Source organism: Ascaphus truei, chromosome 17 (genome assembly GCF_040206685.1).
Source record: "Ascaphus truei isolate aAscTru1 chromosome 17, aAscTru1.hap1, whole genome shotgun sequence".
Classification (NCBI taxonomy): domain Eukaryota; kingdom Metazoa; phylum Chordata; class Amphibia; order Anura; family Ascaphidae; genus Ascaphus; species Ascaphus truei.
The window spans coordinates 19,892,573-19,919,803 of NC_134499.1; the positions used below are offsets into that span (position 1 = coordinate 19,892,573).

The 27,231-nt window shown below is 55.9% G+C and overlaps 1 protein-coding gene across 1 annotated transcript in view; it reads left to right on the plus strand.

Annotated features, from left to right (window-relative positions):
* Positions 1-27,231, plus strand: part of CACNA2D2 (calcium voltage-gated channel auxiliary subunit alpha2delta 2) — a 211,669-nt gene that overhangs the window by 22,398 nt on the left and 162,040 nt on the right. Inside the window, exon 4 of the mRNA XM_075573647.1 lies at positions 3,264-3,345. Coding sequence (XP_075429762.1) covers positions 3,264-3,345 — 82 coding nt within the window. The remainder of the gene's footprint in view (positions 1-3,263; positions 3,346-27,231) is intronic.

Below are 27,231 nucleotides of genomic sequence, written 5' to 3' on the forward strand. Positions count from 1 at the left end.
CTCCCCCCTTACACACAGGCAGTGTCAGCCTCCCCCCTCACACACAGGCAGTGCCAGCCTCCCCCCTAACACACACAGGCAATGCCAGCATCCCTCATACACAGCGGCAGTGCCAGCCTCCCTCTCACACACAGACAGCGGCAGTGCCAGCCTCCCTCTCACACACAGACAGCGGCAGTGCCAGCCTCCCTCACACACAGACAGCGGCAGTGCCAGCATCCCCCCTCACACACAGGCAATGCCAGCCTCCCCCCTCACACACAGGCAGTGCCAGCCTCCCCCTCACACACAGGCAGTGTCAGTCTCCCCCCTCACACACAGGCAGTGCCAGCCTCCCCCCTAACACACACAGGCAGTGCCAGCCTCCCTCTCACATACAGACAGCGGCAGTGCCAGCGTCCCTCTCACACACAGACAGCGGCAGTGCCAGCCTCCCTCTCACACACCGACAGTGCCAGCCTCCCTCTCACACACCGACAGTGCCAGCCTCCCTCTCACACACAGGCAGTGCCAGCCTCCCTCTCACACACCGACAGTGCCAGCCTCCCTCTCACACACAGCGACAGTGCAAGCCTCCCTCTCACACACAGTCAGTGCCAGCCTCCTCCTCACACACAGGCAGTGCCAGCCTCCTCCTCACACACACCGACAGTGCCAGCCTCCCTCTCACACACAGGCAGTGCCAGCCTCCCTCTCACACACCGACAGTGCCAGCCTCCCTCTCACACACAGGCAGTGCCAGCCTCCCTCTCACACACCGACAGTGCCAGCCTCCCTCTCACACACAGGCAGCGGCAGTGCCAGCCTCCCTCTCACACACAGGCAGTGCCAGCCTCCCTCACACACAGGCAGTGCCAGCCTCCCTCACACACAGGCAGCGGCAGTGCCAGCCTCCCTCTCACACACAGGCAGTGCCAGCCTTCCTCTCACACACAGGCAGTGCCAGCCTCCCTCTCACACACAGGCAGTGCCAGCCTCCCTCTCACACACAGGCAGTGCCAGCCTCCCTCTCACACACAGGCAGTGCCAGCCTCCCTCTCACACACAGGCAGTGCCAGCCTCCCTCACACACAGGCAGTGCCAGCCTTCCTCTCACACACAGGCAGTGCCAGCCTCCCTCTCACACACAGGCAGTGCCAGCCTCCCTCACACACAGGCAGTGCCAGCCTTCCTCTCACACACAGGCAGTGCCAGCCTCCCTCACACACAGGCAGTGCCAGCCTCCCTCTCACACACAGGCAGTGCCAGCCTCCCTCACACACAGGCAGTGCCAGCCTCCCTCTCACACAGGCAGTGCCAGCCTCCCTCTCACACAGGCAGTGCCAGCCTCCCTCTCACACACAGGCAGCGGCAGCCTCCCTCTCACACACAGGCAGCGGCAGCCTCCCTCTCACACACAGGCAGTGCCAGCCTCCCTCACACACAGGCAGCGGCAGTGCCAGCCTAAGTCTAGCAGTAGGCTTGTCCAATCACTGGTTGTGACATCTCTGTTAACCTCTTGTTTGCTGGTGTATGGCTGCTCGTGCCGGCAGTACCGCTCTGCAGATCTTATTATCTGCCCGGGCACACGCGCCCTTCACTGCCGCCTAATGAGCCCAAAACTCTCGGGGGGGGGGGGGGGGGAGGGGAGCGCTGGGTCCGGGGGTCTCCTCTCACATGCTGTAATTAGCGCTTTTGCTTTTTAGTCTGGCTGTGGAGACCCCCGGCGGGTCCCCTTTGAGGTGACCGGGACCTCTGCCGGTTGGCGCTGCCGTTTAGAGCGATGCTAATTACCGGCGCACGGGCAGCCGGCGGAAATGCTTTGGATTTGGAAATGTCATTTTGGCTCCCCCGGCAGAATCTCTGCGGGGGGCCGCCGGCGTCTCATAGCGTGTTTAATTAGTCGGGGGAGCAGAAACAGGCAGTTACCATGCTACATACACAGAGACGCATACATGTGTGTAACATGTGTGTAACATGCTGATGTAACATGCTGTGTAACATGCTGTGTAACATGCTGTGTAACTGTACACAAGTACTCCCCCTTGCCTGTCCCAAGTTCCCTTTGTTCCTCTCACAGCTTGCGATTCTCCTAAAATCTTAGTTCTGCAAATATCGCAGGTTAGAGAACTATTCTTTACAACGTTAGTGATCCTGTCATGTGTGAGGGAGGGCAAGTAACGAGAGAGGGGGGGGGGGGAGGGAGAGAGAAAGAGAGAGAGAGGGGGGGGAGAGAGAGAGAGGGGGGGAGGGAGAGAGAGAGAGGGGGGGAGGGAGAGAGAGAGAGGGGGGGGGAGGAGAGAGAGAGAGAGGGGGGAGGGAGAGAGAGAGGGGGGGAGAGAGAGAGAGAGGGGGGAGGAGGGAGAGAGAGAGAGAGGGGGGGGGGAGGGAGAGAGAGAGAGAGGAGGGGGGAGGGAGAGAGAAAGAGAGAGAGAGAGGGGGGGAGGGAGAGAGAGAGAGGGGGAGGGAGAGGGGGGATGGAGAGGGGGGAGAGAGAGAGGGGAGTGAGAGAGAAAGGAGAGAGAGAGGGTTGGAGGGAGAGAGAGAGAGAGGGGGGGGGAGGGGAGGGGAGAGAGAGAGGGGAGGGAGAGAGAGAGGGGAGGGAGAGAGAGAGGGGAGGGAGAGAGAGAGGGTGAGGGAGAGAGAGGGTGGAGGAGAGAGAGAGGGGGAGGGAGAGAGAGGGGGAGGGAGAGAGAGAGGGGGGAGGGAGAGAGGAGGGAGGGAGAGTGGGGGGAGGGAGAGAGGGGGCCCCTGCACCCAAATTGCTGCATCTGCAGCCCATCATGCTCGCATCCCGCTCCCGCCCTGCTTTCGTCCTGCACCCGTCCCGCTGCACCTGCTCCTGTCCTTCTCCCATGCTGCTGCCCCTGCACCCATCCTGCTCCTGTCCTGCTCCCATCCTGCTGCCCTGCACCCATCCTGCTCCTGTCCTGCTGCACCTTGTCCTGCTCCCATGCTGCTGCCCCTGCTCCTTTGCTGCTGCCTCTGCACCCACCCTGCTCCTGCGGCTGCTGCCCCTGCTCCCGTGCTGCTGCCCCTGCTCCCTTCCTGCTGCCCCTGCACCCATCCTGCTCCTGTCATGCACCTGTCGCTGCTCCTGTGCTGCTGGCCCCAATCCCTTCCTGCTCCCATGCTGCTGCCCCTGCTCCCCAATCCCTTAGGAAATGTAATAATTAAACCAAGGAAATATAAAATCTTCAAATATTCCACATAAATGACCCCCCCCCCCTTTCGTTATTTCCTGCAGATTTATGAGGAAAACAAGCAACTGTTTTGAGGTGAAGGAGAACGTGCCACACAAGCTGGTGGAAAAGGGTGGCGGGCGACATCCAGAGCCTCCTGGCCAAGAAAGTGCGGGCTCTGAAGGTAAGAGTGCGGAATAAGACCGCGCCGTGAGACCGCGCCGTGAGACCGCGCCGTGAGACCGCGGCCGGCCAGGTGACAGTGGTCAGTGTATACTGTATGTGAGTGTGACAGCGGTCAATATGTATATGTGCGAGTGTGACAGAGGTCAGTGTATATATGTGAGTGTGACAGCGGTCAATATGTATATGTGAGTGTGACAGAGGTCAGTGTTTATATGTGAGTGTGACAGAGGTCAGTGTATATATGTGAGTGTGACAGAGGTCAGTGTGTATATGTGAGTGTGACAGAGGTCAGTGTATATATGTGAGTGTACAGTGATCAGTGTATATATGGGAGTGTAACAGCGGTCAGTGTATATATGTGAGTGTGACAGTTATCAGTGTATATATGTGAGTGTGGACAGTGGTCAGTGTATATATGTGAGTGTGACAGTGGTCAGTGTATATATGTGGTGTGACAGTTATCAGTGTATATATGTGAGTTGTGACAGTGGTCAGTGTATATATGTGTGTGACAGTGGTCAGTGTATATATGTGAGTGTGACAGAGGTCAGTGTATATATGTGAGTGTGACAGTGGTCAGTGTATATAATGTGAGTGTGACAGTGGTCAGTGTATAATGTGAGTGTGACAGTGGTCAGTGTATATATGGGAGTGTAACAGCGGTCAGTGTATATATGTGAGTGTGACAGAGGTCAGTGTATATATGTGAGTGTGACAGAGGTCAGTTGTATATATGTGAATGTGACAGAGGTTAGTGTATATATGTGAGTGTGACAGAGGTCAGTGCATATATGTGAGTGTGACAGAGGTCAGTGTATATATGTGAGTGTGACAGAGGTCAGTGTGTATATTTGAGTGTGACAGAGGTCAGTGTGTATATGTGAGTGTGACAGAGGTCAGTGTGTATATGTGAGTGTGACAGTGGTCAGTGTATATGTGAGTGTGACAGTGGTCAGTGTATATATGTGTGTGACAGTGGTCAGTGTATATATGTGAGTGTAACAGCGGTCAGTGTATATATGTGAGTGTAACAGCGGTCAGTGTATATGTGTGAGTGTGACAGAGGTCAGTGTATATATGTGAGTGTGACAGAGGTCAGTGTATATGTGAGTGTGACAGCGGTCAGTGTATATATGTGAGTGTGACAGCGGTCAGTGTATATATGTGAGTGTGACAGCGGTCAGTGTATATGTGAATGTGACAGCGGTCAGTGTATATATGTGAGTGTAACAGTGGTCAGTGTATATATGTGAGTGTGACAGAGGTCAGTGTGTATATGTGAGTGTCCCCACGTGCCGGGTGAAGGTCCCCGCGTGCCGGGCGAGGGGCAGACATCCCACCGGAGAAACTCTAGTGGGAGAAGTTCAGTAAATCCCACACAGGTCTAATCTCTGCGCATGTTAATTAATAATGACAATACAGGCCCTTCTCCCGCTGCCTCGCTAATTACTGGGTACTAGCTTTGTTTTAATTATCATTTGAATTCTTGTATAATCAAATCCATGTGTTTTATTTGTATGGTGTGTGTGTGTGTGTATGAGGAGAGACTGGCTCAGTTAGATTTGTTTACTTTAGAAAAGAGGCGTCTAAGAGGGGATATGATGACTATATACACACATATATATTCGGGGACAATACAAGGAGCTTTCAAATGACCTATTCATTCCAAGGCCAGTACAAACGACACAGAGTCATTCCTTTAGGCCTTATCCATAGTATGATGTGCTAGCTTCCGAGTGTATGTATGAATGTAAATATAAATTTATACAGCGCACAAGGTGTGTGGGAGTGTATACCAATGGTAGGTGTAGAAATGTAAGAGGGTGTTGCATTACTATTAGTGTGTGTAGATACTATGTGGTCCCTATTGGTATATAGGGATGGCATTACATGGTGTATTTGTATGTGTAAGAGTGTGCATTCATATAGTGCAGTATGCATAGACATGCCTTTTAGCACTCATGGGAAGAGAGTTTTCTTGTGTCAGTAGTGACTCATGAAACTGTGGTCTCGGTTTAGGCCACCGCTAAGTGTCCCGAACAGTTGCATACGTTTGTATTCATGCAACCGTCTCTTTTCCGGTGTTCTAAGATTGCCTTGGAGTATGGCCACCTTCAGATTGTTCATCTTATGGCCAGAGTATCCACACACCTTTTGTAAAGCGCTGTTTACACTCTGGGCGCTTTATAAATTTATATGTTACCAAGACCCGTCCCCCGTCACCCTGTACACCTCCCCTGCCTGTGCCCGCCATGTTACAGGGCCCTTCCCCTGTCACCCCGTCCACCTCCCCTGCCTGTGCCGCCATGTTACAGGGCCCTTCCCCTGTCACCCCGTACACCTCCCCTGCCTGTGCCGCCATGTTACAGGGCCCTTCCCCTGTCACCCCGTACACCTCCCCTGCCAGTGCCGCCATGTTACAGGGCCCTTCCCCTGTCACCCCGTACACCTCCCCTGCCAGTGCCGCCATTTTACAGGCCCTTCCCCTGTCACCCCGTACACCTCCCCTGCCTGTGCCGCCATGTTACAGGGCCCTTCCCCTGTCACCCCGTACACCTCCTGCCAGTGCCGCCATGTTACAGGGCCCTTCCCCTGTCACCCGGTATACCTCCCCTGCCAGTGCCGCCTTGTTACAGGGCCCTTCCCCTGTCACCCCGTATACCTCCCCTGCCAGTGCCGCCATGTTACAGGGCCCTTCCCCTGTCACCCCGTACACCTCCCCTGCCAGTGCCGCCATGTTACAGGGCCCTTCCCCTGTCACCCCGTACACCTCCCCTGCCAGTGCCGCCATTTTACAGGCCCTTCCCCTGTCACCCCGTACACCTCCCCTGCCTGTGCCGCCATGTTACAGGCCCTTCCCCTGTCACCCCGTACACCTCCCCTGCCTGTGCGGCCATGTTACCAGGGCCCTTCCCCTGTCACCCCGTACACCTCCCCTGCCTGTGCCCGCCATGTTACAGGCCATTCCCCTGTCACCCCGTACACCTCCCCTGCCTGTGCCGCCATGTTACAGGGCCCTTCCCCTGTCACCCCGTACACCTCCCCTGCCAGTGCCGCCATGTTACAGGCCCTTCCCCTGTCACCCCGTACACCTCCCCTGCCTGTGCCGCCATATTACAGGGCCCTTCCCCTGTCACCCCGTACACCTCCCCTGCCTGTGCCCGCCATGTTACAGGGCCCTTCCCCTGTCACCCCGTACACCTCCCCTGCCAGTGCCGCCATGTTACAGGGCCCTTCCCCTGTCACCCATACACCTCCCCTGCTTGTGCCCACCATGTTACAGGCCCTTCCCCTGTCACCCCGTATACCTCCCCTGCCAGTGCCGCCATGTTACAGGGCCCTTCCCCTGTCACCCCGTACACCTCCCCTGCCAGTGCCGCCATGTTACAGGGCCCTTCCCCTGTCACCCATACACCTCCCCTGCCTGTGCCCACCATGTTACAGGCCCTTCCCCTGTCACCCCGTATACCTCCCCTGCCAGTGCCGCCATGTTACAGGCCCTTCCCCTGTCACCCCGTACACCTCCCCTGCCAGTGCCGCCATGTTACAGGGCCCTTCCCCTGTCACCCATACACCTCCCCTGCCTGTGCCTGCCATGTTACAGGCCATTCCCCTGTCACCCCGTACACCTCCCCTGCCAGTGCCCACCATGTTACAGGCCCTTCCCCTGTCACCCCGTACACCTCCCCTGCCAGTGCCGCCATGTTACAGGGCCCTTCCCCTGTCACCCCATACACCTCCCCTGCCTGTGCCTGCCATGTTACAGGCCATTCCCCTGTCACCCCGTACACCTCCCCTGCCAGTGCCGCCATGTTACAGGGCCCTTCCCCTGTCACCCCGTACACCTCCCCTGCCAGTGCCGCCATGTTACAGGGCCCATCCCCTGTCACCCGTACACCTCCCCTGCCTGTGCCGCCATGTTACAGGGCCCTTCCCCTGTCACCCCGTACACCTCCCCTGCCTGTGCCGCCATGTTACAGGGCCCTTCCCCTGTCACCCCGTACACCTCCCCTGCCTGTGCCGCCATGTTACAGGGCCCTTCCCCTGTCACCCCGTACACCTCCCCTGCCTGTGCCGCCATGTTACAGGGCCCTTCCCCTGTCACCCCGTACACCTCCCCTGCCTGTACCGCCATGTTACAGGGCCCTTCCCCTGTCACCCCGTACACCTCCCCTGCCGGTGCCGCCATGTTACAGGGCCCTTCCCCTGTCACCCCGTACACCTCCCCTGCCAGTGCCGCCATGTTACAGGGCCCTTCCCCTGTCACCCCGTACACCTCCCCTGCCTGTGCCGCCATGTTACAGGGCCCTTCCCCTGTCACCCCGTACACCTCCCCTGCCTGTGCCGCCATGTTACAGGGCCCATCCCCTGTCACCCCGTACACCTCCCCTGCCTGTGCCCACCATGTTACAGGGCCCTTCCCCTGTCACCCCGTACACCTCCCCTGCCTGTGCCCGCCATGTTACAGGGCCCATCCCCTGTCACCCGTACACCTCCCCTGCCTGTGCCGCCATGTTACAGGGCCCATCCCCTGTCACCCCGTACACCTCCCCTGCCTGTGCCCACCATGTTACAGGGCCCTTCCCCTGTCACCCCGTACACCTCCCCTGCCAGTGCCGCCATGTTACAGGGCCCTTCCCCTGTCACCCATACACCTCCCCTGCCAGTGCCGCCATGTTACAGGCCCTTCCCCTGTCACCCCGTACACCTCCCCTGCCAGTGCCGCCATGTTACAGGGCCCTTCCCCTGTCACCCATACACCTCCCCTGCCTGTGCCCACCATGTTACAGGCCCTTCCCCTGTCACCCCGTACACCTCCCCTGCCAGTGCCGCCATGTTACAGGGCCCTTCCCCTGTCACCCTGTACACCTCCCCTGCCTGTGCCCGCCATGTTACAGGCCCTTCCCCTGTCACCCGTACACCTCCCGTGCCTGTGCCGCCATGTTACAGGGCCCTTCCCCTGTCACCCCGTACACCTCCCCTGCCTGTGCCCGCCATGTTACAGGGCCCTTCCCCTGTCACCCCGTACACCACACCTGCCTGTGCCGCCATGTTACAGGGCCCTTCCCCTGTCACCCCATACACCTCCCCTGCCTGTGCCGCCATGTTACAGGGCCCTTCCCCTGTCACCCCGTACACCTCCCCTGCCTGTGCCGCCATGTTACAGGGCCCTTCCCCTGTCACCCCGTACACCTCCCCTGCCTGTGCCGCCATGTTACAGGGCCCTTCCCCTGTCACCCTGTACACCTCCCCTGCCTGTGCCCGCCATGTTACAGGGCCCTTCCCCTGTCACCCCGTACACCTCCCCTGCCTGTGCCGCCATGTTACAGGGCCCTTCCCCTGTCACCCTGTACACCTCCCCTGCCTGTGCCGCCATGTTACAGGGCCCTTCCCCTGTCACCCTGTACACCTCCCCTGCCTGTGCCGCCATGTTACAGGGCCCTTCCCCTGTCACCCCGTACACCTCGCCTGCCTGTGCCGCCATGTTACAGGGCCCTTCCCCTGTCACCCCGTACACCTCCCCTGCCTGTGCCACCATGTTACAGGGCCCTTCCCCTGTCACCCCGTACACCTCCCCTGCCTGTGCCGCCATGTTACAGGGCTCTTCCCCTGTCACCCCGTACACCTCCCCTGCCTGTGCCGCCATGTTACAGGGCCCTTCCCCTGTCACCCTGTACACCTCCCCTGCCTGTGCCGCCATGTTACAGGGCCCTTCCCCTGTCACCCCGTACATTTCCCTTGCCTGTGCCGCCATGTTACAGGGCCCATCCCCTGTCACCCGTACACCTCCCCTGCCAGTGCCGCCATGTTACAGGGCCCATCCCCTGTCACCCGTACACCTCCCCTGCCTGTGCCTTGTCACCTCATATACCTCCCGGGGTGCTAGGGCTGTATGCTGGGTCCTGGCTGTAGCGGGGTTCAGCGGCTATGTGGTGCGTCCTGGCTGTGCAGGGGCTGTGTGGTGGGTCCCGGCTGTGCAGGGGCTGTGTGGTGGGTCCCGGCTGTGCTGGGGCTGTGTGTTGGGTCTTGGCTGTGTGGTGGGTCCTGGCTGTGCCGGGGCTGTGTGGTGTGTCCTGGCTGTGCCGGGGCTGTGTGGTGGGTCCTGGCTGTGCGGTGTGTCCTGGCTGTGCTGGGGCTGTGTGGTGGGTCCTGGCTGTGCTGGGGCTGTGTGGTGGGTCCTGGCTGTGCCGGGGCTGTGTGGTGGGTCCTGGCTGTGCCGGGTCTGTGTGGTGGGTCCTGGCTGTGCTGGGGCTGTGTGGTGGGTCCTGGCTGTGCCGGGGCTGTATGGTGGGTCCTGGCTGTGCTGGGGCTGTGTGGTGGGTCCTGGCTGTGCTGGGGCTGTGTGCTGGGTCCTGGCTGTGCCGGGGCTGTGTGGTGCGTCCTGGCTGTGCCGGGGCTGTGTGGTGGGTCCTGGCTGTGCTGGGGCTGTGTGGTGGGTCCTGGCTGTGCTGGGGCTGTGCGGTGTGTCCTGGCTGTGCGGTGTGTCCTGGCTGTGCGGTGTGTCCTGGCTGTACAGGGGCTGTGTGGTGGGTCCTGGCTGTGCTGGGGCTGTGTGCTGGGTCCTGGCTGTGCCGGGGCTGAGTGGTGCGTCCTGGCTGTGCCGGGGCTGTGTGGTGGGTCCTGGCTGTGCTGGGGCTGTGTGGTGGGTCCTGGCTGTGCTGGGGCTGTGCGGTGTGTCCTGGCTGTGCGGTGTGTCCTGGCTGTGCGGTGTGTCCTGGCTGTACAGGGGCTGTGTGGTGGGTCCCGGCTGTGCTGGGGCTGTGTGGTCGGTCCCGGCTGTGCCGGGGCTGTGTGGTGCGTCCTGGCTGTGCCGGGGCTGTGTGGTGGGTCCTGGCTGTGCCGGGGCTGTGTGGTGGGTCCTGGCTGTGCAGGGGCTGTGTGTTGGGTCTTGGCTGTGCCGGGGCTGTGTGGTGGGTCTTGGCTGTGCCGGGGCTGTGTGGTGGGTCCTGGCTGTGCAGGGGATGTGTGTTGGGTCTTGGCTGTGCCGGGGCTGTGTGGTGGGTCCCGGCTGTGACGGGGCTGTGTGGTGGGTACCGGCTGTGACGGGGCTGTGTGGTGGGTCCCGGCTGTGACGGGGCTGTGTGGTGGGTCCCGGCTGTGACGGGGCTGTGTGTTGGGTCTTGGCTGTGACGGGGCTGTGTGGTGGGTCCTGGCTGTGCCGGGGCTGTGTGGTGGGTCCTGGCTGTGCCGGGGCTGTGTGGTGGGTCCTGGCTGTGCCGGGGCTGTGTGGTGCGTCCTGGCTGTGCCGGGGCTGTGTGGTGCGTCCTGGCTGTGCCGGGGCTGTGCGGTGTGTCCTGGCTGTGCGGTGTGTCCTGGCTGTGCCGGGGCTGTGTGGTGGGTCCCGGCTGTGCTGGGGCTGTGTGGTGTGTCCTGGCTGTGACGGGGCTGTGTGGTGGGTCCCGGCTGTGACGGGGCTGTGTGGTGGGTCCTGGCTGTGACGGGCTGTGTGGTGCGTCCTGGCTGTGACGGGGCTGTGTGGTGCGTCCTGGCTGTGACGGGGCTGTGTGTTGGGTCCTGGCTGTGTGGTGGGTCCCGGCTGTGACGGGGCTGTGTGGTGGGTTCTGGCTGTGTGGTGGGTCCCGGCTGTGACGGGGCTGTGTGGTGGGTCCCGGCTGTGCCGGGGCTGTGTGGTGGGTCCTGGCTGTGCCGGGGCTGTGTGGTGGGTCCTGGCTGTGCCGGGGCTGTGTGGTGCGTCCTGGCTGTGCCGGGGCTGTGTGGTGCGTCCTGGCTGTGCCGGGGCTGTGCGGTGTGTCCTGGCTGTGCGGTGTGTCCTGGCTGTGCCGGGGCTGTGTGGTGGGTCCCGGCTGTGCTGGGGCTGTGTGGTGTGTCCTGGCTGTGACGGGGCTGTGTGGTGGGTCCCGGCTGTGACGGGGCTGTGTGGTGGGTCCTGGCTGTGACGGGGCTGTGTGGTGCGTCCTGGCTGTGACGGGGCTGTGTGGTGCGTCCTGGCTGTGACGGGGCTGTGTGTTGGGTCCTGGCTGTGTGGTGGGTCCCGGCTGTGACGGGGCTGTGTGGTGGGTTCTGGCTGTGTGGTGGGTCCCGGCTGTGACGGGGCTGTGTGGTGGGTCCCGGCTGTGACGGGGCTGTGTGGTGGGTCCCGGCTGTGCTGGGGCTGTGTGGTGGGTCCTGGCTGTGCCGGGGCTGTGTGGTGGGTCCTGGCTGTGCCGGGGCTGTGTGGTGGGTCCTGGCTGTGACGGGGCTGTGTGTTGGGTCCTGGCTGTGTGGTGGGTCCCGGCTGTGACGGGGCTGTGTGGTGGGTCCTGGCTGTGCCGGGGCTGTGTGGTGGGTCCTGGCTGTGCCGGGGCTGTGTGGTGGGTCCTGGCTGTGACGGGGCTGTGTGGTGGGTCCTGGCTGTGCCGGGGCTGTGTGGTGGGTCCTGGCTGTGACGGGGCTGTTTGGTGGGTCCTGGCTGTGCCTTGGCTGTGTGGTGGGTCCCGGCTGTGCCGGGGCTGTGTGGTGGGTCCTGGCTGTGCCGGGGCTGTGTGGTGGGTCCTGGCTGTGCCGGGGCTGTGTGGTGGGTCCTGGCTGTTCAGGGGCTGTGTGGTGGGTCCTGGCTGTGCCGGGGCTGTGTGGTGGGTCCTGGCTGTGCCGGGGCTGTGTGGTGGGTCCTGGCTGTGCCGGGGCTGTGTGGTGGGTCCTGGCTGTGCCGGGGCTGAGTGGTGCGTCCTGGCTGTGCCGGGGCTGTGTGGTGCGTCCTGGCTGTGCCGGGGCTGTGTGGTGGGTCCCGGCTGTGCCGGGGCTGTGTGGTGGGTCCTGGCTGTGCCGGGGCTGTGTGGTGGGTCCTGGCTGCGCCGGGGCTGTGTGGTGGGTCCTGGCTGTGCCGGGGCTGTGTGGTGGGTCCTGGCTGTGCAGGGGCTGTGTGGTGGGTCCTGGCTGTGCCTTGGCAGTGTGGTGGGTCCTGGCTGTGCCGGGGCTGTGTGGTGGGTCCTGGCTGTGCCGGGGCTGTGTGGTGGGTCCTGGCTGTGCCGGGGCTGTGTGGTGGGTCCTGGCTGTGCAGGGGCTGTGTGGTGGGTCCTGGCTGTGCCTTGGCAGTGTGGTGGGTCCTGGCTGTGCCGGGGCTGTGTGGTGGGTCCTGGCTGTGCCGGGGCTGTGTGGTGGGTCCTGGCTGTGCCGGGGCTGTGTGGTGGGTCCTGGCTGTGCCGGGGCTGTGTGGTGGGTCCTGGCTGTGCCGGGGCTGTGTGGTGGGTCCTGGCTGTGCAGGGGCTGTGTGGTGGGTCCTGGCTGTGTGGTGTGTCCTGGCTGTGCCGGGGCTGTGTGGTGGGTCCTGGCTGTGCCGGGGCTGTGTGGTGGGTCCTGGCTGTGCCGGGGCTGTGTGGTGGGTCCTGGCTGTGCAGGGGCTGTGTGGTGGGTCCTGGCTGTGCCGGGGCTGTGTGGTGGGTCCTGGCTGTGCCGGGGCTGTGTGGTGGGTCCTGGCTGTGCCTTGGCAGTGTGGTGGGTCCTGGCTGTGCCGGGGCTGTGTGGTGGGTCCTGGCTGTGCAGGGGCTGTGTGGTGGGTCCTGGCTGTGCCGGGGCTGTGTGGTGCATCCTGGCTGTGCCGGGGCTGTGTGGTGGGTCCTGGCTGTGCCGGGGCTGTGTGGTGGGTCCTGGCTGTGCAGGGGCTGTGTGGTGGGTCCTGGCTGTGCAGGGGCTTTGTGATGGGTCCTGGCTGTGCCGGGGCTGTGTGGTGGGTCCCGGCTGTGCTGGGGCTGTGTGGTGGGTCCTGGCTGTGCCGGGGCTGTGTGGTGGGTCCTGGCTGTGCCGGGGCTGTGTGGTGGGTCCTGGCTGTGCAGGGGCTGTGTGGTGGGTCCTGGCTGTGCCGGGGCTGTGTGGTGGGTCCTGGCTGTGCTGGGGCTGTGCGGTGTGTCCTGGCTGTGCGGTGTGTCCTGGCTGTGCCGGGGCTGTGTGGTGGGTCCCGGCTGTGCCGGGGCTGTGTGGTGGGTCCCGGCTGTGCCGGGGCTGTGTGGTGGGTCCTGGCTGTGCCGGGGCTGTGTGGTGGGTCCTGGCTGTGACGGGGCTGTGTGGTGGGTCCTGGCTGTGACGGGGCTGTGTGGTGGGTCCTGGCTGTGCCGGGGCTGTGTGGTGGGTCCTGGCTGTGCCTTGGCAGTGTGGTGGGTCTTAGCTGTAACGCCGGATTATCTGAAGCTGTTAACACTTCCCTTCCGGCTTCCAAATGCTGTTTTTGCCAAATGTATCTGTCTGAGAGTCCAGGACGGTGTGTGTGCCAGCCACGGGCGGAGGGCACTATTCCCAGGGTTTACCCACAATACCGTCTGGCACGGTGGTGAGCGAATGTGTGTCTGTGTCAACACCATCTGCTGCGGCATCTTGAAGGAGCGAGACAGGAGACACGGAGTATGAAGGGAGCCTCACTAACCTCAGTGCCAGGGAGACCCTCAGATGGGACACGGGAGACAGGAGGCTCAGAGAAACCTCAGGCGGGACATTAGGTGGGGGGGGGGCACGGAGACTCACGTTTGCTGTCCGAGTAAAGTTGCAGGCTTTGTGACAGGTGACAGTATCTTTTACTTGGACCTCTACCCGGTCTCTCTCCGTCTCTTCGTTCTAACCTCTCCTCCCTCCTGTCTCTCCCCTCAGCATTGCTCCCCCCCCCCGGCACCTCCCCCCATGAGTCCCCCACCCCATTATTCCCTCTCTTCCCCCATCTCTCCCTCTCTCCCCCTCCCCCCTCACGTCAATCTCTCTCCCCCCCCCCCCATCTCCTTATCTCCCTCTCTTCCCCCATCTCCCTCTCTCCCCCCTCCTACGTCAATCTCCCTTCCCGTCTCCCTCTCCCCCCCCCCCAGTCTCTCCCCACCAGCCTCCCACTCCCCCCTCTCTCACCCCCACACCCCCTGTCTCGCCACCCATAACTTCCTCTCTTCCCCTTGTGTTCTGTGCAGGGAGGATGATGGGAGTAATGCAGATGAATGAAGGAGAGTGCTGCAAATCACTGTATTTATTGTGCCCAAAATAGAGGGGGGAGTTTAATATGGCCGTGAGTAATTCACACAGACGCGTTAAACGCAGCACTGCGGACAGAATAACCCCTTCACAGCCAGAGTCCTCCTACATGCTCCACTCTCTGCCCCGCTGTGCCAAGCCTGCATGTGTATGTGTGTGTGTGTGTGTGTGTGTGTGTGTGTGTGTGTGTGTGTGTGTATGCAGAGCAGTGTGTGTGCAGAGCAGTGTGTGAGTGTTGAGTAGTGTGCGCGCGCAGAGTAGTGTGTCACACTCGCTGGGGGGTGGGAGCACTGTCACACACGCTGGGGGGTGGGAGCACTGTCACACTCGCTGGGGGGTGGGAGCACTGTCACACTCGCTGGGGGGTGGGAGCACTGTCACACTCGCTGGGGGGTGGGAGCACTGTCACACTCGCTGGGGGGTGGGAGCACTGTCACACTCGCTGGGGGTGGGAGCACTGTCACACTCGCTGGGGGTGGGAGCACTGTCACACTCGCTGGGGGGTGGGAGCACTGTCACACTCGCTGGGGGTGGGAGCACTGTCACACTCGCTGGGGGGTGGGAGCACTGTCACACTCGCTGGGGGGGTGGGAGCACTGTCACACTCGCTGGGGGGTGGGAGCACTGTCACACTCGCTGGGGGGTGGGAGCACTGTCACACTCGCTGGGGGGTGGGAGCACTGTCACACTCGCTGGGGGGTGGGAGCACTGTCACACTCGCTGGGGGGTGGGAGCACTGTCACACTCGCAGGGGGGTGGGAGCACTGTCACACTCGCTGGGGGGTGGGAGCACTGTCACACTCGCTGGGGGGTGGGAGCACTGTCACACTCGCTGGGGGGTGGGAGCACTGTCACACTCGCTGGGGGGTGGGAGCACTGTCACACTCGCTGGGGGGTGGGAGCACTGTCACACTCGCTGGGGGTGGGAGCACTGTCACACTCGCTGGGGGTGGGAGCACTGTCACACTCGCTGGGGGGTGGGAGCACTGTCACACTCGCTGGGGGGGTGGGAGCACTGTCACACTCGCTGGGGGGTGGGAGCACTGTCACACTCGCTGGGGGGTGGGAGCACTGTCACACTCGCTGGGGGTGGGAGCACTGTCACAGGGCATGTGGTACATTGCACGCTCATACATGACATTATAAGACTTCAGCTTCCATTTCCATGGTATAAACCTGCACTTCTGCGGAGCTAAAGGCAGAAACAATGTCACTGAGCACACCCGGTGAGACCAGCGGTACTATTTAGAGATTAGCGGTCACATTATCGTATTGTGGTTTTTGTTTACAATATATGTCTATTTATTTTTTTTTACAAAGTATCTATGTGGTTTTATTCTCCCAAGATCCTTAGGCTTGTTATATAGAGCGCGCTGGTGCCCGGCGCTGCGCGTCGCGTTTAGTTAATATAACGCGCGCGGGGCTAGGGGACGTGACTGACGTCACAGTGTCAGGCCGCGCTGTGATTGGCCCGCAGCGCGTAAATACAAGAAACTTGTATTTTCCCAGATCTGCCGCGCCAACGCTCCCGGCGGCGCGCATCTGAAGTACAGCAACTGCAGGGTCACACCCTGCAATCATCATTGACGCGCGCGAGCGCACCGTAGAGCACGCGCACTATATTACGGCCCTTACATATCCTGGCTCCATGGTTTATATATAGAATTGTTTCGTCTTTCGTTTTCAGGTATAGGCTAATGCGTCAGAGTGCGCTATTAACATGTATTTGTCCGTTTATCCGCAATAAACCATTGCTTTTTGTTGATTCGTTTTTGGATTTTGGGAGCGGACAGCTGGGCATCGCCTCCTTCTCGTCACATTTGTCTGTTGTGGGGGCAGTGACAGAAAACAAGGAGCTCGTTGGAAGGCAGCAAAACCCTTATAATCTAAAACTGCAGAGCCCACGGGTGGCAGTGATGGGGGAGTGACACAGGGGTTCAAATATCGCCTCTATGCTGACACACAAATTTAATTTTTGACCCCTGACCTTACACCTGCGGTACAGACCAAAGTTTCTGAATGTCTCTCTGCTATATCATCCTGGATGGCCCTCCGCCGACTTAAACTCAAGATGGCTAAAACAGAGCTCCTCATACTTCCTCCCAAACCTGGCCCCACTACCTCCTTCCACATTACTGTTAGAAGTTCAGTCATTCACCCAGTAGCCCAAGCACGCTGCCTATGGGTCACACTCGACTCCTCTCTCACATTCTCCTCTCACATTCAAAACGTATCTAAAACCTGTTGCTTTTTCCTCTGCAATATAACAAAGATACGCCCTTTCCTCTGTTGCTCGACTGCTAAAACTCTGACTCAGGCCCTCATTCTCTCCCGTCTTGATTACTGTAACCTCCTGCTGTCCGGCCTTCCTGCCTCTCACCTGCCTCCCCTACAATCTATCCTAAACGTTGCTGCCAGAATCACTCTACTCTTTCCTAGATCTGTCTCAGAGTCTCCCCTCCTGAAATCCCTCTCCTGGATTCCTATTAAATCCCGCATCTCACACTCCATTCTTCTTCTCACTTTTAAAGCTTTACACTCTTCTGCCCCTCCTTACATCTCAGCCCTAATTTCTCGCTATGCACCATCCCGACTCTTGCGTTCTTCTCAAGGATGTCTTCTCTCTACCCCTTTTGTATCTAAAGCCCACTCCCGCCTTAAACCTTTCTCACTGACTGCCCCGAACCTCTGGAATGCCCTTCCCCTCAGTACCCGACTAGCACCCTCTCTATCCACCTGTATGAACCTCCTTAAGACACACTTGCTTAACGAAGCATATGAGTAGCAGCTCCGTGGCTAACACTATACACTTGATTCATAAAAGCTTGGCCCCCTGCAGACGCACTTACCAGAACGCCCTCCTACTGTATCTGTATGTTCCGCCCACCAATTAGATTGTAAGCTGTTCAGAGCAGGGACTCCTTTTCCTAAATGTTACTTTTAATGTTTGAAGCACTTATTCCCATGATGTGTTATTTATATAATTGTCACGTGTATTACTATTGTGAAGCGCTATGTACATTAATGGCGCTATATAAATAAATACATACATACATGGGGGGAGTGACATAGGTGGCAGTGATGCGGAGGGGAGGTGACAGGTGGCAGGTGGCAGTGTTGGGGGTGGGTGACACAGATGGCAGTGTTGCAGTGGGTGGGGGGACAGATGGCAGTGTTGCGGTGGGTGGGGGGACAGATGGCAGTGTTGCGGTGGGTGGGGGGAGAGATGGCAGTGTTGCAGTGGGTGGGTGACACAGGTGGCAGTGTTGGGGGTGGGTGACACAGATGGCAGTGTTGCAGTGGGTGGGGGGACAGATGGCAGTGTTGCGGTGGGTGGGGGGAGAGATGGCAGTGTTGGGGTGGGTGGGGGGACAGATGCAGTGTTGCGGTGGGTGGGGGGACAGATGCAGTGTTGCGGTGGGTGGGGGGACAGATGGCAGTGTTGCGGTGGGTGGGGGGAGAGATGGCAGTGTTGCGGTGGGTGGGGGAGAGATGCAGTGTTGCGGTGGGTGGGGGAACAGATGGCAGTGTTGCGGTGGGTGGGGGGACAGATGGCAGTGTTGCGGTGGGTGGGGGGACAGATGGCAGTGTTGGGATGGGTGGGGGGACAGATGGCAGTGTTGCGGTGGGTGGGGGGACAGATGGCAGTGTTGGGGTGGGTGGGGGGACAGATGGCAGTGTTGCGGTGGGTGGGGGGAGAGATGCAGTGTTGCGGTGGGTGGGGGGACAGATGCAGTGTTGCGGTGGGTGGGGGGACAAAGGGCAGTGTTGCAGTGGGTGGGTGACACAGGTGGCAGTGTTGCAGTGGGTGGGACGACAGATGGCAGTGTTGCGGTGGGTGGGTGACACAGATGGCAGTGTTGCGGTGGGTGAGGGGACAGATGGCAGTGTTGTGGTGGGTGGGGGGACAGATGCAGTGTTGCGGTGGGTGGGGGGACAGATGGCAGTGTTGCGGTGGGTGGGGGGACAGATGGCAGTGTTGCGGTGGGTGGGTGACACAGATGGCAGTGTTGCGGTGGGTGGGGGGACAGATGCAGTGTTGCGGTGGGTGGGTGACACAGATGGCAGTGTTGCGGTGGGTGGGGGGACAGATGGCAGTGTTGCGGTGGGTGGGGGGACAGATGCAGTGTTGCGGTGGGTGGGGGGACAGATGGCAGTGTTGCGGTGGGTGGGGGGACAGATGGCAGTGTTGCGGTGGGTGGGTGACACAGATGGCAGTGTTGCGGTGGGTGGGTGACACAAATGGCAGTGTTGCGGTGGGTGGGGGACAGATGGCAGTGTTGCGGTGGGTGGGGGGACAGATGGCAGTGTTGCGGTGGGTGGGGGGACAGATGGCAGTGTTGTGGTGGGTGGGGGGACAGATGGCAGTGTTGCGGTGGGTGGGGGGACAGATGGCAGTGTTGCGGTGGATGGGGGGACAGATGCAGTGTTGCGGTGGGTGGGGGGACAGATGGCAGTGTTGTGGTGGGTGGGGGGACAGATGGCAGTGTTGCGGTGGGTGGGGGGACAGATGGCAGTGTTGTGGTGGATGGGGGGACAGATGCAGTGTTGCGGTGGATGGGGGGACAGATGCAGTGTTGCGGTGGGTGGGGGGACAGATGGCAGTGTTGCGGTGGATGGGGGGACAGATGCAGTGTTGCGGTGGATGGGGGGACAGATGGCAGTGTTGCGGTGGGTGGGGGGACAGATGCAGTGTTGCGGTGGATGGGGGGACAGATGCAGTGTTGCGGTGGATGGGGGGACAGATGCAGTGTTGCGGTGGATGGGGGGACAGATGGCAGTGTTGCGGTGGGTGGGGGGAGAGATGGCAGTGTTGCGGTGGATGGGGGGACAGATGCAGTGTTGCGGTGGATGGGGGGACAGATGCAGTGTTTGGAGTGGGTGTGGGGACAGATGGCAGTGTTTGGAGTGGGTGTGGGGACAGATGGCAGTGTTTGGAGTGGGTGTGGGGACAGATGGCAGTGATAGGGAGATGATAATTTCACCAGAATCCCAAATGTGTGATCTTTCTTTTCACTCCCGCCCGGATCGATACGGTCCGACCCCTTCACACAATACGCAGCGGCCTGATGTGAGATATCGATCGGGGGCTTATTTGTGTCACTTGTGCTGCTCTTTTGGAAGTGGAAGATAATTACAAGATCAGAGGAGCATCGCTGAATAGAAGCACAATACAATGTCTGAAGGTGAAGGGCACAGAACTTAGTGTGTATGCTGCTATGTACCCAGAGGGACAGGGCTATACTGCCCCCTATTGCACCATATAACCGCTCCCTATAACTCCTCCTATTACCCCATATAACCGCTCCCTATAACTCCTCCTATTACCCCATATAACCGCTCTCTACTACTCCTCCTATTACCCCATATAACCGCTCCTTATAACTCCACCTATTACCCCATATAACCGCTCCCTATAACTCCTCCTATTACCCCATATAACCGCTCCTTATAACTCCACCTATTACCCCATATAACCGCTCCCTATAACTCCTCCTATTACCCCATATAACCGCTCCCTATAACTCCTCCTATTACCCCATATAACCCTTCCCTATAACTCCTCCTATTACCCCATATAACCGCTCCCTATAACTCCTATTGCCCCATATAACCGCTCCCTATGACTCCTCCTATTACCCCATATAACCGCTCTCTACTACTCCTCCTATTACCCCATATAACCGCTCCTTATAACTCCTCCTATTACCCCATATAACCGCTCCCTATAACTCCTCCTATTACACCATATAACCGCTCCCTATAACTCCTCCTATTACCCCATATACCCGCTCCCTATAACTCCCCCTATTACCCCATATAACCGCTCCCTATAACTCCTCCTATTACACCATATAACCTCTCCCTGTAACTCCTCCTGTTACCCCATATAACCGCTCCCTATATCTCCTATTACACCGTATAACCTATCCCTGTAACTCCTCCTATTACCCCATATAACCTCTCCCTATAACTCCTCCAATATGGGCTGCAGGTAAGGTCCTGCAGGGGAGCCAGGATGTCCTTAGACCCAGGGGTTGGTGGTGGCTGTGTTGTGGAGATGGAAGTAGGAGAGGCCGCAGGCTGCAGCAGTGGTGTAGGCCTTGGGGAGCCTGGTTGCAAGTTACAGGAGAGTTTGGAGAGAAAGGAAAGAACAGAACCTGCTGGGATTAGAGAAAAAAAGCTTTATTGCAGATGTACTGTATAACAGTAAGAAAGCAGAGAGGGAAGAAGAAAACATTAAATGAAAGAAATGTCGGAGTTCTGAGAGAGGCGTGCGCAAGAAGCAAATAAACTGCCTGCGTGATGATTTAAACCGATTGGAAAGTGAGATTGCTAATTGTGATAAAAAGATTGTAGAAATAAAACTGAATCAAGACAAACAGAAACTTTCCCTTTTGAAACCAAATGAAATGCTAACTCACAGTGCAGAGCGGGGCGCAGAGCGGGGCGCAGAGCAGGGCGCTAATTCATGTTGTGGAACAAGAAGCCAGGACCCAAGTAAGAGCCACATTAAAACCTCCCAGGAAAAGATAACTTTGGAGACGCCTAAAAGAAGTGGGAGAGACACTAGATCCCAGAACAAGTCTGCGAAGCATAAAGATAAAACAGAGAACTTATCCCAGGGCAACTCTGACTCAGATCCTGACGGTTTAAATCTATCAACTGCCTGGAAAAACCAAAGGGCAAAGCTGCTAAAGAAAGGAAAGCAAAGGACCGGCGGCTAAAGGTTTCTACAGAAGAAGGTATCAGTCCTGAAATAGTGTCCAAAGACTTCAGGAAAGGCCACTCATCTCAGGGTGTATCCGACTGTGAGCCAGGATCTGTTCCATAGCTTCCAGTGTCCCAGGGGTTAATAGCAGAAGATTTGTTAAAAAGCCCATTGCATGTAAAGAAAGCGGCAGACACCTGTGATGTTAGGTTATCTTAGATTCCCACCCTGGGAGAAGTTAAAGAGATTACAAAGAACTCTGGAGAGCAGCAAAGTGAGAACCTAGAAACTGTGGGAGGAGATCAGCTGGAAACGGAGTTTGTACCTGAGAGCAGTGAGCCAGAGAACCTATGCTCACCTGGACTTACAGAACCACCCCCTTGCATATTAGGAGGTCCTGTGATTCAGAACCATGCGAGGGGAGAACAGCAGGTGGTAATTGACAGCATTGACTCTGTAGTGCCTGGGAGTGAAATGAAGGTTGTAGAGACTGAAATTGCTGCTCCTATGCAGATAGTTCCTGATAAAAGAGTGGCCCAATCAGAAGTTGGGGTGAAGCAGAGTGATAGTATTAAAGTAACCCCAGTTCATACAGCACCTCCTTCAGCCTGGAGTGGGAGGTCCTTTGTGACTGCTGTGTTCAGAAATGCTCAACCTTTGAAAAGGAGAAATGTGGTAAGGCGGAGAAGAGATGAACCCTGACAGGATTTTTGTTGGAAGAGATCTATTAAAAGAATCATTGGGATGAAATGTATGCATTTATCCATGTCCCAGGCTCATGTGAGTATGATGTCAGCTTCAAGAGACCTCAAGCTTTGGATTATTTCTGGACAAGAGAGTCTTAAAAACACTGAATTGGGAAGGCTTTTGCAGCTATTCCTGTGTTTAAACCAGAAATACAGTCTGTAACAATTCTCTTCAGACACAAGTCAGTCCCAATATCAGATATTCTTGGGAGTATGATATTAGCTTTAAGAGACCTCAAGCTTTGGACTATTTCTGGACAATATATGAGAGTATTAAAAACACTGAATTATGGAAGTCCTTTGTAGCTATTCCTGTGTTTAAACCAGAAATACAGTCTGTAACAATTCTCTTCAGACACAAGTCAGTCCCAATATCAGGTATTCTGATATGGCTTGGCAGACAATGTGAAGTACTGGCTCCACCTACAAGAATCATGGACAAAGAGGACATCTGGATAGGAGGCTGGAAAGTGCAAGTCAGACTTTGGTGACATGGCAATGTTACAAAACATCTGCCCTACTCTTTCTTCATTGGAAGAGAAAAAGAAAACTGTTTTTACAATGGCCTGCCAAACTTGAGCCATAGATGTGGTTCAAATGTTCTTCAAATTCCAGGGTGAGCATGGGATATAGCCAACAAAAGAAAGACATAAAAAAACATGTCAGTGCAGGTGTTTTAATCAGAAATGTGATAAGCTGTTGTCTTGGCTCATATGCTGTACCTACTTATAGTGTGAACAATAGTAATACGCAAATCCAAAACTGTGGCAAATGCTGTAGGTTGTATATGTTCAGAAGAGATGAACCTCAAAGTAGAAGAAATAATAGAACATAGCGCGAATCAGTAGAAAATGAAACTTTTGTCATAAAAATATAAGTGCCGTACTCGCACACTGTACAGTCAATAAAAGCAATTCACAATATTAAGGACATCGTGAGTGACCAATCTGCTCATCGCCTCCGATCCCTCTTCGACTCTTCCATAGTGACAGAATCGGACATGATCCCACCTTCGGTGGCCATTAAGAGGTTTGGGTCATTGGGGGATAATGTGGGGAAAAAGAAAAGAAGTAATATTGCATTTTTGGGGCTACAAAATGTTTGTTTCTATCAGTGACCCTTTAAAGGAAGCAGCTGTTAATGTGGCAAGGAGTGGCGGCTAGGTCTCTTATTGTGGTCCATGAGAGTAAGATCTTTTGAAGGTGTAACAGGTTTATTTAAAGAGGTTGTGATGCCACAAACTATTAGAAATTCAGGGTGCACGATGTTTACTTCTAGGTGTGACTGGGAATAAATTAGGTTGGTACAATAGTCCTGATTTTAGGAATTAAGTATAATTTGTGGGTGGCTAGGTGTCAGGTTTCAACTAAAAATGTGAATATTTCTGAGGATTAACTCTTTCAGGACATTGTGAAGGCGGTTAGAAAAGTGACGGGAAACGAGAAATTGCTTTTTAGGGGAGAAAGGTTGGAACAAATGCAGGGCTAATATTTGTATAATATATGTCCGTACATATTGTGCCGTTGTGTGTGTAAATGGATTGTTCTGTGAAATGTATTGCTGGAAAAAAAAATTCAATATAAAAAGAGGTCCTCCTATTATACCCCATGTAACCACTTCCTATACCTCCTCCTCTTACCCAATATAACCCCTCCCTATAACTCCTCCTATTACCCAATATAACCACTTCCTATACCTCCTCCTATTACCCAATATAACCACTTCCTATACCTCCTCCTATTATACCCCATGTAACCACATCCTATACCTCCTCCTATTACCCAATATAACCACTTCCTATACCTCCTCCTATTACCCCATGTAACCAATTCCTATACCTCCTCCTATTACCCAATATAACCACTTCCTATACCTCCTCTTATTACCCAATATAACCACTTCCTATACCTCCTCCTATTACCCAATATAACCACTTCCTATACCTCCTCCTATTATACCCCATGTAACCACTTCCTATACCTCCTCCTATTACCCCATGTAACCACTTCCTATACCTCCTCCTATTACCCAATATAACCACTTCCTATACCTCCTCCTATTACCCAATATAACCACTTCCTATACCTCCTCCTATTATACCCCATGTAACCACTTCCTATACCTCCACCTATTACCCCATGTAACCACTTCCTATACCTCCACCTATTACCCCATGTAACCACTTCCTATACCTCCTCCTATTACCCCATGTAACCAATTCCTATACCTCCTCCTATTACCCAATATAACCACTTCCTATACCTCCTCCTATTACCCAATATAACCACTTCCTATACCTCCTACTATTACCCCATGTAACCACTTCCTATACCTCCACCTATTACCCCATGTAACCACTTCCTATACCTCCTCCTATTACCTCATGTAACCACTTCCTATACCTCCTATTATACCCCATGTAACCATTCCTATACCTCCTCCTATTACCCCATGTAACCACTTCCTATACCTCCTCCTATTACCCAATATAACCACTTCCTATACCTCCTCCTATTACCCATTGTGACAAACGGCTTACTCTGGGGCTCCGTCGTTTGTCCGGGACTGTTTAGAACACGGTCTTTTAGGGTAGGTTAAATGATGAGGCGTCACGTACTGTTCCTTTAAACAGGCTATGCCTGGTTTATTCAGTCCCAGGCACTGAGACTGCCACAGTGCATACAACAGAAAACAGATCAAAACAAAAGCTGCTCACCTGAGCGATAACTTAACTTAGATTTCCCTGACTCAGGGTTGGAAGTGGCTTTTCCACTCCCAACAACAAAACAAGGTACTTTTGCAGTCTTATACAAATGAACAGAAAGATTGAACCTGTTTGGGGAAGAGGCTTCTCCCCTCTGTAGTTCAGCAGCCTTCCAGCCTCCTGGCTCTTGTGGAGAGACCAGAGCAAACAGGAAAACAGTCTTACATACCTGATTCCTAATTAGCATGACAGGTGACAGAAATCAGGCAGCAGACAAACTTTGGTCTGGATCTCTCATCCCTCAGTTCCAGCGCTTGCCAAACTGTGGGATGGAGTGTATGTATTATAAGGCTGCACTCCCAGGCCAAACAGGATAGAAACTGTTTAGTATCCTGGGAGCCCTATATACGGAATTTATTACCATCCCCTGGTTTCTGTCACATATCCTCCCCCCCAGCTCAGACCTCGAGGGATGAGCGACCATGGATATTAGGGAGTGCATCCTTGACAACCCGTCAGCATTGCCATGTTTGTGCCCTGACCTGTGTTCCACAGAAAATTTAAAGGGTTGTAGGCTTAGGAACCACCTGGTCACTCTAGCATTCTTTTCCCTGTTTTGACACATCCAGGTAAGGGGTGCATGATCTGTGACCAACCGGAATTTTCTCCCCAACAGGTAGTATTTGAGCGTCTCTACAGCCCACTTTATTGCGAGACACTCTTTCTCTACTATGGAGTAATTTTTCTCCTGGGGATTTAGTTTCCTACTTAAATAAAGGATGGGGTGCTCCTCACCTTGAGACTCCTGGGAGAGTACCGCCCCCAGCCCTACCTCAGATGCGTCGGTTTGGACTACGAACTCTTTGGAGAAGTCAGGTGTGACCAACACTGGTTGGGCACAGAGAGCTTCTTTCAGGCTTCTAAAGGCTTGTTCGGTTTCGGGGGACCACTTTACCATTAGCGGTCCTCTTGCTTTTGTGAGGTCAGTTAGTGGGGTTGCCTTAGTTGCAAAATTGGGAATAAACCTTCTATAGTACCCAATTAACCCCAAAAAGGTCCTTACTTGTTTTTTTGTAACTGGCCTTGGCCAATTTTGTATCGCCTCCACTTTGAGTGTTTGGGGTTTGAGTAAACCTCTGCCAATAGAATATCCCAGATACTTGGCCTCCTCCAGACCAATAGTGCATTTAGCGGGGTTAGCAGTTAGTCCAGCAGACCGGACTGCGTCAAGCACAGCTTGGACCTTTGGAAGGTGGGATTGCCAATCCTCACTATGGATTACCACATCATCCAGGTAGGCGGCAGCATACCGAGCATGTGGTTTTAAAATTTTATCCATCATTCTTTGGAATGTGGCGGGAGCTCCATGTAAGCCAAAAGGCAACACCTTATACTGAAAGAGGCCGTCTGGGGTTGAGAAGGCTGTCTTTTCTTTTGCCCTTTCTGTGAGGGGAACCTGTCAGTACCCTTTTGTTAGGTCTAGGGTTGTGAGATATCGGGCTTTGCCCAGTCTCTCTACAAGTTCATCTACCCTGGGCATAGGATAAGTATCAAATTTTGACACCGCGTTTAGTTTCCGGTAGTCATTACAAAACCTTGTTGTACCATCTGGCTTTGGGACTAAGACTATAGGGCTGTTCCACCCACTTTGGGATTCCTCAATTACACCTAGTTTTAGCATTTTTTTAACCTCTAAACTTATAGCCTTTCTTTTGGCCTCCGGGATTCGGTACGGTTTAAGGTTAACTCGGACCCCCGGTTCAGAGACTAGGTCATGTTCAATTACGCTAGTTCTACCTGGCTGTATAGAGAAGATTTCTTTGTTTCTTCTCACTAAATTCTGAACCTCTCGTTTCTGATGAACAGACAGGGTTTCAGCTATGCTAACCTCTGGGTCAGTTTCTTGATTCTCTGACGGACCTGGGGGTACTAGGGTTAACAAGACTTCTCTATCTTTCCAGGGCTTGAGTAGGTTTATATGGTAAATTTGCTCAGGTTTCCTCCTACCTGGCTGTCTTACCTTATAATTTACTTCTCCCACTCTTTCCAAGACCTCATATGGCCCATGCCATTTAGCAAGGAATTTACTCTCCACGGTGGGAACCAGAACTAGTACCCTATCACCTGGAAAAAAAATTCTGACCCTAGAACCCTTATTATACGTATTCCTCTGTGCTTCTTGAGCTTTCTCCATGTGTTCCCTCACTATGGGTAGGACTGCAGCAATGCGGTCCTGCATCTGGGCAACATGCTCTATTACACTTCTGTAAGGGGTAACCTCATGTTCCCAAGTCTCTTTGGCTATATCCAATAAGCCCCTTGGGTGTCGGCCATACAATAGTTCAAATGGGGAGAAGCCTGTGGATGATTGGGGAACTTCCCTAATGGCAAATAACAGGTACGGTAACAAACAATCCCAGTTTTTCCCATCTTTATCAACCGCCCGCCGTAACATGCTCTTTAAGGTTTTATTGAACCTTTCCACTAAACCATCTGTTTGTGGATGATAGACTGAGGTTCTGAGATGCTTGATTTTTAGGAGTTTACATAGCTCTTTTGTTACTTGGGACATAAACGGTGTTCCCTGGTCAGATAGAATCTCTTTAGGAATTCCGACCCGGGAAAACAGAACTACTAACTCTTTTGCTATGTTTTTAGCAGAGGTGCTACGTAGGGGAACTGCCTCCGGATATCGGGTGGCATAATCCAATATTACCAATATATGCTGATGTCCCCTAGCAGACTTTATTAAGGGTCCTACTAGATCCATAGCAATCCGGT